Genomic DNA, 11,654 nt, shown 5'->3' with positions numbered 1-11,654 from the left:
CTTGGGCAGGAGTGCGGACGGGCAGGAAGGGACGCTACGAGGGTAGCTGCCCTGCGAGTTCTGCTACAGCGGCCCCTGGCGGCGCCCGCCGGGCGGGGGCGGGGCCTCGGCCTATCAGTCCGCCCCCGAAGAGGGGGCGGGGCTTCGGCCTATCAGTCCGCCGCCGGAGAGAGGGCGGGGCCTCGGCCTATCAGTCCGCCGCCGAAGCGAGCCCAGGCGACCGCTTCCCCACCGCCGCCCCCGTGGCCGTGGGTCTCGCTGCCTCTCCTTGAGGCTTCTGCCTTCCTTACCAGCGTGAATTCTGGGCCATCCGGGACAGTCACTATTCGAATTCGCCCTTGACTTCTTGTCCCGTCTCTGACAGATGGAGTCCCTGGGTGGTGCGAATGGTCAAGGACTGGCCTACCAGCTGAAAGGTTGACAGCTGGAAGCCGCCCAGAGGTGCCTAGCAAGACAGGCCTGGCCATCTGCTTCCAAAAGGTCACAGCCTTGAAAACCCGATGGAGCAGTTCTACTCTGCACACATGGGGTCGCCATGAGTTGGAGTCCACTCGACCGCAACTCACAGCAGCCACTCTGAAGCCTTCCACTCAGCATACAAACCCAGGGTTATTTGTCCCATCTTAAGATGTAGTTTTTGAACCCTGACTCCCCCATAAGCTACTATTCCCAACATTTTGTTTTCAGTGAAACCCTGTGTCTTAGTCATCTAGTGCTGTTATAACAGATATACCACAAGTGAATGGCTTTAACACAGAGAAATCTATTTTCTCACAGTCTAGTAAGCTAGAAGTCCAAATTCAGGGCATCAGTTCCAGGGGAAGGCTTTCTCTCTCTGTCAGCTCTGGAGAAAAGTCCTTCTCATCAATCTTCCCCTGGTCTAGGAGCTTCTCTGCACAGGAACCCCAGGTCCAAAGGACATGCTCTGCTCCCGGTGCTTCTTTCTTGGTGGTATGTAGTCCTCAACTCTCTGCTTGCTTCCCTTTCCTTTCATCTCTTGTAAGATAAAAGGTGGTGGAGGCTATACCCCAGGGAAACTCCCTTTACATTGGATCAGGGATGTGACCTTATTAAGGGTGTTACAATCCCACCCTAATCCTCTTTAACATAAAATTACAATTACAAAATGGAGGACAACCACACAATACTGGGAATCATGGCCCCGCCAAATTGATCTGCACATTCTTTGGGGGACATAATTCAATCTATGACACCCTGTGAGAGAGCATTTGTGCTGTCTGCAATTCCTCTCTCCTCATCCGCAAACCAACATCCGTGATGTCATAACCTAGCCTCTTCTCTCCTCTCCTGTCCACTTGCACATGGCCACTGGGCTGGCCAATCACCATCTCTCACCTGGAACATCTCCCAGTTTCCACTGCTGGCTACCCCCTCCCCGCGTCTCCTGACACTGCTCTTCCCAAAGCCTGCCAATGGCACTCACAGTCACCTCTGACCTCCACTCCTGGGCTCCCTTCCCCAAGACAGCCACTAGACTCACTCCGTTACCTCCCGCAAGATTGGGCCAAGATGCCACCTTCTAACACAGCTGCCTCTGGCCACCTATTTATTGATTTTTCCAATAGTTTATTGGAAACATTCTAATCGACAGGAGATGTGAAGGAATGATAAAATGAATGACTGTCACCCTTTACCTGATGCACCAGTTGTGAACGTTTTGTTGCGTTTGCTTTATCTGTCTGACTGTCTAGTGTTTGGCTGGGTCAGCTGCAGACGTCATGACACTCGGCCCCGAAATCCTGCAGCAAGCAGCCAGGAACAAGGACGTGCTCCTGCCTCTCTCTCTCCAGCACCAGGGCGCACTTGCTAGTCTAAGACATCCAGCCGGAGGCAGAGCTCCACAAGTCTGCCAGCTATGTCCTTTGTAACTGTCACTGTTTCCAACCTGTGGTCCAAGCCAGGATCACACATGACGTTTGGTTGTCAAGTCTCTTTAGTCGCCTTTAATCTAGTGTAGCAACCCCCCATCCCCCTTTATGGATTGAATTGTGTCCTCCAAAAACATGTGTCCACCTGGCTAGGCCATGATTCCCAGCATTGTGTGGTCCTCCACCACTTTGTGATCTGATGTCATCGTCCCGTGTGTTGTACATCCTCACCTCTGATGTTAACGAGGCAGGATTAGAGGCAGTTACCTTAATGAGGCAGGACTCAATCTACAGGATTAGGTTGTATCTTGAGTCAATCTCTTTCGAGACATAAAAGAGAGAAGTGAGCAGAGAGGAGAGGGACCTCATGCCACCAAGAAAGAAGTGCCAGGAGCAGAGCATTTCCTTCGGACCTGGGGTCCCTGTGCTGAGAAGCTTCTAACCCAGGGGAAGATTGATGTCAAGGACCATCCCCCAGAACCAACACAGAGAGAAAGCATTCGCTGGGAGCTGGCACCCTGAATTTGGACTTGTAGCCTCCTAGACTGTGAGAGAGAGAATAAATTTCTGTTTGTTAAAGCCATCCACGTGTGGTATTTCTGTTATAGCAGCATTAGATAACTAAGACAGTTCGTGTTTGTTGAATAGACAAACTGCTGTCCCAGGGCCTGTCTGAGCGTGCTGCGCCCTGGCTGTGATCACAGCCAGCCTGGGAGCCCCAGCTCCTCCCAGCCGGCCTTCCCGGGGGAGAGTCTGGCCTGACCTTGTGGTGGGGACAGCGCTACCGCCCGGCCAGCTTCCTGGTGGGGACCAGCCAGGCTCGGTATGCGGCTCCCCCTGGCCCAGCTGCTGGCCTGCCGACCGTCATGGGGGAGGCCTTCCTCCACTCAGCCCAGGGCCAGACCCCGCCCGGCCTGGGGTTCCTGTGGGTGACCCGCACCGCCCTGCAGAGAGGATGGAGAGGAAGCGGGGGAGGATGACACGGGGGCAGGGGGCACGTTCCTCCAGCATCACATCAGCCATCCCTGGCCACCGGAGGAATGCACTTCCCACCGAATGGCCCACAGGAAGGACGAGGGGCTTGACTAAGCCCATGCCTGGCGCCAAAGGTGTCGCAGGAGCCGCCCGGCATCTCCCTCCTCCCAGCCATCCCCAGGCCCCAAGGCCTGCACAGCCATGCCTCGCTGTCTGGCAGGGTAGCCAGGAGCCACACGGGGCATCTTAAGTTAATTCAAATTAAATAAAATGAAACGTTCAGTGCCTCAGTTGCACTGGCCACATTTCAAGGCTGCCTTAGTGAATGGTGCGGAGCACATTCCACTATCCCAGAGCTCTGCTGGGCAGCACTGCTCCAGGCCCCCTCCTCCAAGCAGCCCTCCTGGACGTCTGCACCGGCTGTTGCTGTGTACCACGTATAAGGTGTACGTGGGACCCACTGGCCGTCTCACCCCTTGCCGCCCCATCCCCCGACCCCTGCCTTGGCTTCTTCTCATTCCGTCCCCTCAGCTGTGCAGAGAGGGGGCTGGGGGCCTGACCTGGGGCTCCCAGGGAACAGAGCGCCCATCTCGGCCTCATTCATTGATCTGGGCTTGGCCAGGGGCCTGGGCTGGAGCCGGAGCCGCCTCTGAGGCTACGGACCCTGGAAGCCATCAGAAGGTGCGGGGAGCTGAGAGCTGGAAAATTGGCCAGGCCTGAGGGGTCCCAGACCCTGCTTCCCAGCTGCTGCCGGGTAGGGGGCTGGCTTCCTGTTATTCTCTCCTCGTGGCCTCCTCCCTTCCCAAAGGAAGGAGAGGAACAATCCCCCCATTCTGGGGGTGCCCTCCATGAACTGTTTCTCCCATGAGCAGCTGGCGGTTGGCTGCGGCCGTGGAAACGGATGGGGGCTAGACAAGAAGAACTTACTCCCATCCGATCCTGGTCCAGCCGCTCCTCCACCCAGGCTGTCCCTGCCTGGCAGGTACTGGGGCAGGCCGCACACATCCCTGGGGCCCCAGACAAGGCACTGAAGGCAGGGAGCCGGGACGCCTGGATCGGGGCCAGTCAGCTTGCTGCAGAGCCGGGGAGACAGGCCAGGCTGGGAGAGAAGGGAATGTGGAGACCTCAGTGTCGGGTCAGCAGTGCCAGGCTCTGTCCTTGTGGTACGGATGGAGAAACTGAGGCCTGGGGAGGTTTAAGTTTAGTAGCTGAGTTTAACCCTTGAGTGTTCATAGAGGCGGGCATATCAGATACTACATTACACATTGGAAAGGACAGCCACCGGCATGTACTGGAGCTCAGGCAGAAACTGCGAGCGTGTCGGGATTCGTGCTCAGGCCAGGTCAACGCAGTGACAGGACTCACCTCCTGCAGCACAGCCTGCTCCGGCTTCCTTGGCCCTGGACGTTTCAGTGACATTCCTGTCAGGGAGGATGTGGCAGTAGAACCTAAGTCACTGCCATGAGAAGCTCACGGAACTTTAAGGCTGACAGGACCTCGGCGGTTCGCCAGGCCCCCAGCCCGAGTCACGGAGGATGAAGGTCTGTCCCTAGGGTCCCTCCTCTCGCTTCTTCCATGGTGATAGAATTCTTAGCTGGGCATACGCTCCCCAAAATAGAGACTGTCCTTACCGGCTCGCTTTGCAGCTGGGGTGAGTGAGGGTTGTGTGTGGTAGCTGGAGAAACCTCCTTCAGAGCTGGGGCATAGCCTTTGTCTCTTCTTTCTCACCAAGTCCCCCTCCTACTCTCTGGAAAGCAGACGTGCTGGCTGGAGCCTAGCCACCATCTTGGCACATGGAGATGAGGCTGCTGCCTGGGAAAGGTGAGCTGGTGGCCTGGAAGCGACATTACAACCACACTCCAAACTTGTACTTGACTGAAAAGCAGACTGTCTTGTTGAATCTGCCCTTATTGGGGTTTTCTGAGATGCACATCCGGACCCAAACCTGACTTTCATATTCATGGAATGGAGCAAGCCAATGGTGGGACCAGGGCCAAGGGCACAGGCAGGCTAGCTCAGGTGCCACCTCCACCTGTGGCCCAGCCAAGTCTCCCTCTGCCATTGTGGTTTCTCACTGGTGACCCCCTCACCTGAGAGGTCAATGGGCTCGGAGCACAAAGGCTCCTGCACCACTTAGGATGGTTCCAGCCTCAGGAAATAGCCTCAGCTCTAGGGGCATACACATGAAGGAAATGCATCTTGCATGACAAGTCCCAAAGCAGACAGCTCCACGTTGCCCTCAGGACCAGGCCCGGTCTATCTTTCTGCCCTGTCATCCTCAGTGAGTCAGCCGGGGCCTAGCTGGCTGACACTGTTCCAGGAGGGGATTCGAGTGAAGGCTGGGCCTGCTGCATGCGAAAGCTGGACAATGAATAAGGAAGATCTAAGAAGGATTGATGCCTTTGAATTATGATGTTGGTGAAGGATACTGAATGTACCATGGACTGCCAGAAGAATGAACAGATCTGTCTTGGAAAAAGCCAGAATGTTCCTTAGAAGAGAGGACAACAAGACTTTGTCTCACATATTTGGACATGTTATCAGGAGGGACTAGTCCCTGCAGAAAGACATCACGTTTGGTAAAGTAGAGGGTCAGTGAAAAAGAGGAAGACCCTCAACGAGATGGATGGACACAGTGCCTGCTGTGATGGGCTCAAACATAGCGATGATTATGAGGATGGTACAGGAATGGGCAGTGTTTCGTTCTGTTGTACATAAGGTCACTAAGAGTTGGAAGTGACTCGATGGCACCTCACAACAACAACAGGGCCCGCTGCAACAGACAGATACCACACTGCAAGGAAGTAAGGTCAGCGGGCAGCTCTGCTCCACACGGTAACTCAGGGATCCAGGTTCCCTCCATCTAGTTGTTTGGTGGTGTTCTTGTCTACGTTGGCGTCGCTGGCTGTGAGCACGTCTCGAGGCAGCTCACTGTTAGGACAAAGAAGCCACTGAGTGAGTAGCCAATGTCTCAAGACCCAAGCCTGGACATCCCTTTCATTTGTCTTCCACCAGCGACACCCTGGCCGCACTGATGCTCTTATCTATGAAAGAGTCTGGGAGATGCAGTCTCCACTGGAAAGCCAGAAAGAAGGCAAAAGAGGATTGTGGCCGACAGATTGCCGTCTCTGCCCCACCTCCAGCAGAAGAGCAGGCTAGTTCTTCTTCCCACACTGTTGTATAGGATTTTATCTTAAACATAAAGAAATGCCCAGGTTTTTCATGTATAAACTCATTTACTTTATTGCAAAGTAGTCATGGCAAGGCATGCAAGACGATCATTTAGAACCGGAGAATCAAAATGAACAATTACGATGTTGTTCAATGGTTAGAGTCCCAATCTTTAGACTTCAGGCTTTTACTTTCAATAAGAGGTCTCAGGAGTAAGGCTTGACCGTGGCTCAGATTTGGCAGAAGTCCTTCAAAGCTTGGGTCTGAGGTTGGCAACAGCGAGCAGAGCCTCAGGCCACAATCTCAGTCTTCTGAGAGAGTCAGCCTCTAGAGAGAGGTTCCATCTCTGTCTTCCCTCAGTGTGTGAGCAGGAATTCAGGGTTTGTATGTTAAATTCTCACCTTGGCTTCATGTAATAAGGGCCAGTGTGACATCAAAGACTAGTCTGTTATGTCTTCTCCCCAGGGTTAGAGATTAACCGGATGTCACATCTTCTCTTCAAGGTTAGAGATTAAGGAGATTGTTTAGATTTATGTCTCAAGGCAGTGTACAAAGATTAACTATGTTATGTTTTCTTTTCCCACAGCATGCCGGGGTGAGAGCAACTTAAACGTTGTTTACCACATTCTTCACATACTTCTGTTTTTCTATGTCTAAATTCAGAAATTTTCTACTCTAAGTCACATTATAAGTAAATTATGCGTCTGTGGCTTAAGATCATTACAAAAGAAACAACACAGCTTTATACATATTACAGAGTCATACATGATTTAAGAGCAATACAGGATCATATGTGATTTGAGAACATTACAAAAAGCATACATAACACTTGCTTCTCTTCTTCAGAGCAAGAAGATTTTCCCCAGAGGCCCCTGGCAGTCCTTCCTCACATGGACCCAAATCACTGCAAATTATATCTGAAGCAGCAAAGGGTTTGAGAAGACAGACTCTGGACAACCAGTGTGGCAATCACTGACTCATGTCAGAGCTGGGATAAAAAGAAGGGGGAACAGCTGTAAGAAAGGCCACTGACAGCATGCGTTCCAAGTGGGTGGGGAGGGAAAGGGACACTCCATTTTGTGGTAAGGAGGGCTATGCTGACTAAGGTCTGCAGGGTTCGTGTGGCTGAAGGTATTTTCCAAGTAAGATTTCCTGTCCCACATGCTCTTCTTAAAACATGAGGTGGACACCTTAAGAGGTGGAGATCTTGTTCCCTCTTGAACGCAAGCAGGCCTGTGACTACCTATGATGGAAGTGATCTGACTTCCAAGGCCAGAGTCTTAGTCATCCAGTGCTGCTGTAACAGAAATGCCACAAGCGGATGGCTTTAACAAAGAGAAATTTATTCTCTCACAGTCTAGGAGGCTGCCAGTCCAAATTCAGGGTGTCAGCTCCAGGGGAAGGCTTTCTCGCTCTGTTGGCTCTGGAGGAAGGTCCTTGTCATCAATCTTCCGTTAGTCTAGGAGCTTCTCAGCACAGGGACCCTGGGTCCAAAGGACATGCTATTCTCCTGGCTCTTGTTTCTTGGTGGTATAAGCTCCCCGTCTCTCTGCTTGCTTCTCTCTTTTATATCTCAAAATAGATTGACTTAAGACACAACCTAATCTTGTAGATTAAGTCCTGCCTTATTAACATACTTGCCGCTAATTCCACCTCATCAACATCATAGAGATAGGATTTACCACACACAGGAAAATCACGTCGGATGACAAAATGGTAGACAATCACACAATACTGGGAATCATGGCCTAGCCAAGTTGACACACATTTTCGGGGGACACAATTCAATCCATGACAGCTAGGTAATAAAGTCAGTACAGTTTAGCCTGGTCCTCTTGGGATGCTCATTCTTGAAACCCAGCTGACATGCTGTGAGGAAGCCCAAGCCACAGGGAAAGGCCACGGCAGGAACCACCAGACTTGTTGAGGGAGGAAATGTTCCAGATGACCCCAGGCCCCATCTAACTGCAACTGCATGAGAGAACCCAAGCACAAGCCACCAAGCCGAGCCCAGTCAGAGAGAGAGAGAATAATTGTTCTAAGCCGCTCCGTTGTGGGGTTATTTGTGACACAGCAATAGGCAGCTGGACTAGTCAGCCTCAAAAGTGGCTGTTAAGTGGGCCTCCATGCTGCCCTGGCACGAGCCCCCCCACCCCCAGCCCGCAGGAGGGTGCAATCCTGATGCTGCTGCCACAGTTCACAAAGCGGCAAGAGGAAGTTCAGCCCGGAATGAGGGCCCCAACCCCTTGAGCTTGACCTGAAGCGCTCCTCTGTAGCTGGAGCTGTCTTCCCTAGACACTGTATAGCAGCGGGATCCAGTATGCTCTCCCCCAAATACAAGGCTAACCAGGGTGTTCACCTGCTTAAAGCCCTCTGATGTTTCCCCTTCCTCCAGGAGGGGTTCTCAGAGAGAAGGTGCTCCAGATCAGCTGCCTTTGTTTTTCCTTCTCAGGTAGATCCTAGGGAGGCTGTGCCCCATCTCCCACCCTCTTGAGGGACTCTGTCCCAGTAGGAGTGTGTCATATTCCACAGATGTGGGAAATGCGGACCTGCGGGATCAGGCCAACCTCCTCACCTGCGCACTCCAGGCTCTTCTGGAAGCTGACCCCTGTCTTCCTGGGCAGCTCCTCCCCTGGGATCCTGCCACTCCAGCCACTCGTGACTCTAAATTCTGAAGTCGCATGCTATTTCCTCACCCTCACCTCCCAAAGTCCCCCAATATCTAACCTTTACTGCTCTGGGGACCCACTCCCCACCAGCTCCTACAGCACACACAATGTGCCCATTCACCAAGACACTGTCTTTTGAGAAACAGCTCAGGGGCCTGGGGCTCTGCAGGAGGTTAAGCTTTGAGATGCAGGTGCCCTGTGACCTGTCACCTGGGTCAGCACTTTCCATCAAGGGATCTAGACCTCAGTGTCCACCTTGTTTGGAGCAGGGCTGGCCTGAGGCCAGCTCTACACAGATGCTTGGGGAGAGCTGATGGTCTCGTCTGAGGGTCAGGGGTTTAGAAGGGGCAAGACTGGTGCGCAGGAGGCAGGGACTTTGGGGAGAGGTCTGTGGATGAGCGTCCAGAGCAGACTCGCAGGGAGAGAGCACACCAAGGAGACCCCAGGGCACAAGTGCTTCTCTGTAGATGTCCGTCCCCCGCCTCCCTGGTCCGCTCACCATGCCCAGTCAAAGCGATGGGAGCCTCACACGTTCAACATGATCCCATCCCCACAGTGACCTGGTCAGCAGTACAGCACTGTCACGGGTTGAATTGTGTCCCCCCAAAATATATGTCAGCTTGGTTAGGCCATGATTCCCAGTATTGTGTGGTTGTCTTCCATTTTGTGATTTTCCTATAAGTCATAATCTCTGCCTGTGGTTAAAGGGGAATAGGGTGGGATGAAACACCCTTGCTCAGGTCACATCCCTGATCCAATGTAAAGAGAGTTTCCCTGGGTGTGGCCTGCACCACCTTTTATCTTACAAGAGATAAAAGGAAAGGCAAACAAGCAGAGAGTTGGGGACCTCATACCACGAGGAAAGTAGTACCAGGAGCAGAGCACGTCCTTTGGACCCGGGGTTCCTGCACAGAGAAGCTCCTAGTCAAGGAGAAGATTGATGAGAAGGACCTTCCTCCAGAGCCAATAGAGACAGAAAGCCTTCCCCTGGAGCTAGTGCCCTGAATTTGGACTTCTAGCCTACTTTACTGTGAGGAAATGAATTTCTCTTTGTTAAAGCCATCCATGTGTGGTATTTCTGTTAGAGCAGCACTAGATGACTAAGACAAATACCAAACCCAGTGCTGGCCAATTATGTGGACCCTTCCTGCCATAGGAAAGCAGGGGCTGTGTCCCCACTGGGGTAGACATCTGCTCTGGATTGGGGGATGCTTTCCTTGGGGCCGCCCTTCCAGCATCACCATCCATGAACTTCCTAGGGGTGGGGCTCAGCCTGGGGTCAGGAACCAGCTTGGCTGGGAGCCTGCTGGGGCCAGTCAGGGTCCAGAGGGGTCAGACTGGGCTTGTAGTTGGAGTCTGACCAGAGGCAGGCTCAGGTTAGAGTCCGGGCTCAGCCAGGCTTGGGGCTTGGCCCCGGGACATCAAAAAGAGACGGGTGTACAGGCCAGGAGGAGCTGTCAGACCTGCCTTGGCCTGAGGGAGGCTAAGGGACAGCTGGACCACAAGTCTGGATCATGCTGGCTTTTGGCCGAGAGCCGCTGACCTCTGTCCAGCTGTGCTCTCCTCTGCCCCTCACTGCAGCTGAGGCAGGCTCTGACCTGCATCTTGATAATGCTAGGTGCCCATCCGTCTTAGCTGCAGGCCCAGCCTTTGGGTCCTGAACCTCAGAAACTCCTTGGAGTCAGTGCTCCGTTTCCTGCCATCTGAGTGCCCCACTGGGCCCCCCACCACGTGTACCCCCCATGCTGCCTGGCACTGGGGGATGCCCACATGTCTGTTTAAGTGCTGCAAGAGCTCTGTCTGCAGCTGGGCTGACCCGCTGGTCCAAGATCCTCTTCTCCCAGGGAGCCTGGCACAGAACAGTGCTCATATGGCCTGGTGACCAGCAGTGGACACGCACACGTATACACACACACACACTTGGTTGTAAATAAGAGTTAGTTTTATTTTTCTCCCTTTGTCTTGGAGGCTGTCTGAATGAGGGAGGGGCCGGGGGGGGCGGCGCTGAAGGACAGAGAGCCCATGGGTGGGAACCTGGGAGCCACCTTTCTGGAGCATCGCCAAGGACACACTCCCTGAGCAAGCCACAAGGCAGGGCCCAAGGTCTTTGTGGAACTTCAAGTATGTCCCAGAGGAAGGGGTAGTCAAGGGTGTCAGCAAATGCTCAGACAAGGGTGTGAGCCGTACACGGCCTGGGCTCCCATCCCAGGGCCTGGGGAGAGACCAGCCCTCCTGAGCGCCAGCTCTGTTGTGCAGAGGCTTCCAACCTCTGACACTGCACTGGGGCTGGAGGGGGACTGTGCTCACCCCTACTTGCTGCAGCAAGTGGGGCTCCTTCCCTAGCATCCCCCCTTCCTCTGCCCCTCCAGCCCACGTTCTAGTTCCTACAGAGCTGGAAGCAATCCCAGGCCATCCTTGTATACATGGGGAAACTGAGGCCAGGGAAGGGCAGAGACCCTAGCTTGGCTCCAGAATGTCAGCTGGCCGTCCTCCTCCATTGAGTGCCGGCCGGGGAACCACGCAGGTGTCTTGGCCTGGTCAGCAAACCCTGAGGGGGAGGATGTGGGCAGCACTGCGGTCAGAGCTGGCACCGTCCACCAGTGCCTAGCTGCCCCTGGTTGCGCATGCCCGTCCCTTCCCTCTCTGGGATCCCGTCTGGCTGGCTGCCACTGGACCCCTCAGCCCCTCGCCTCAGCCCCTCCCCACAGCCTCCAGGCTGTACACCGTGCGGCGGAGGGGGCGGGAGGGGCCTCCCGGGAGAGGCTGGGTGGGGCAGTGCGCCAGCCCTCAGATCCACACTGTCGTCTTCCCGTCCCTGCTGCTGGCGCTGCCCGGCTCCGAGCCGGCCTTGGGCTTGGCGCCCTGCCGCTCGGGGGCCCCACCGGGGCGGCCTGACTCCCCGACAGTGCCTCCAGAGGTGGCGCTGCCGGTCCGGGAGGAGGCGGCGAGG

At 54.4% G+C, this 11,654-nt stretch overlaps 1 protein-coding gene across 1 annotated transcript in view; it reads right to left on the bottom strand.

The window, feature by feature from the left end:
• Positions 1-5,704: 5,704 nt before the first annotated feature.
• GJC2 (gap junction protein gamma 2) overlaps positions 5,705-11,654 on the bottom strand; it is a 7,094-nt gene continuing 1,144 nt past the window's right edge. Inside the window, exons 2-4 of the mRNA XM_004384833.1 lie at positions 11,504-11,613; positions 11,296-11,420; positions 5,705-5,795 (exon numbers count right to left, since the gene is read on the bottom strand). Coding sequence (XP_004384890.1) covers positions 5,705-5,795; positions 11,296-11,420; positions 11,504-11,613 — 326 coding nt within the window. The remainder of the gene's footprint in view (positions 5,796-11,295; positions 11,421-11,503; positions 11,614-11,654) is intronic.

The sequence above is a fragment of the Trichechus manatus genome, unplaced genomic scaffold (assembly GCF_000243295.1).
Source record: "Trichechus manatus latirostris isolate Lorelei unplaced genomic scaffold, TriManLat1.0 scaffold00128, whole genome shotgun sequence".
In the NCBI taxonomy this organism is placed as follows: domain Eukaryota; kingdom Metazoa; phylum Chordata; class Mammalia; order Sirenia; family Trichechidae; genus Trichechus; species Trichechus manatus.
The sequence above is the reverse complement of the archived record's forward strand: the minus strand, read 5'-3'. Positions and strand labels throughout refer to the sequence as shown.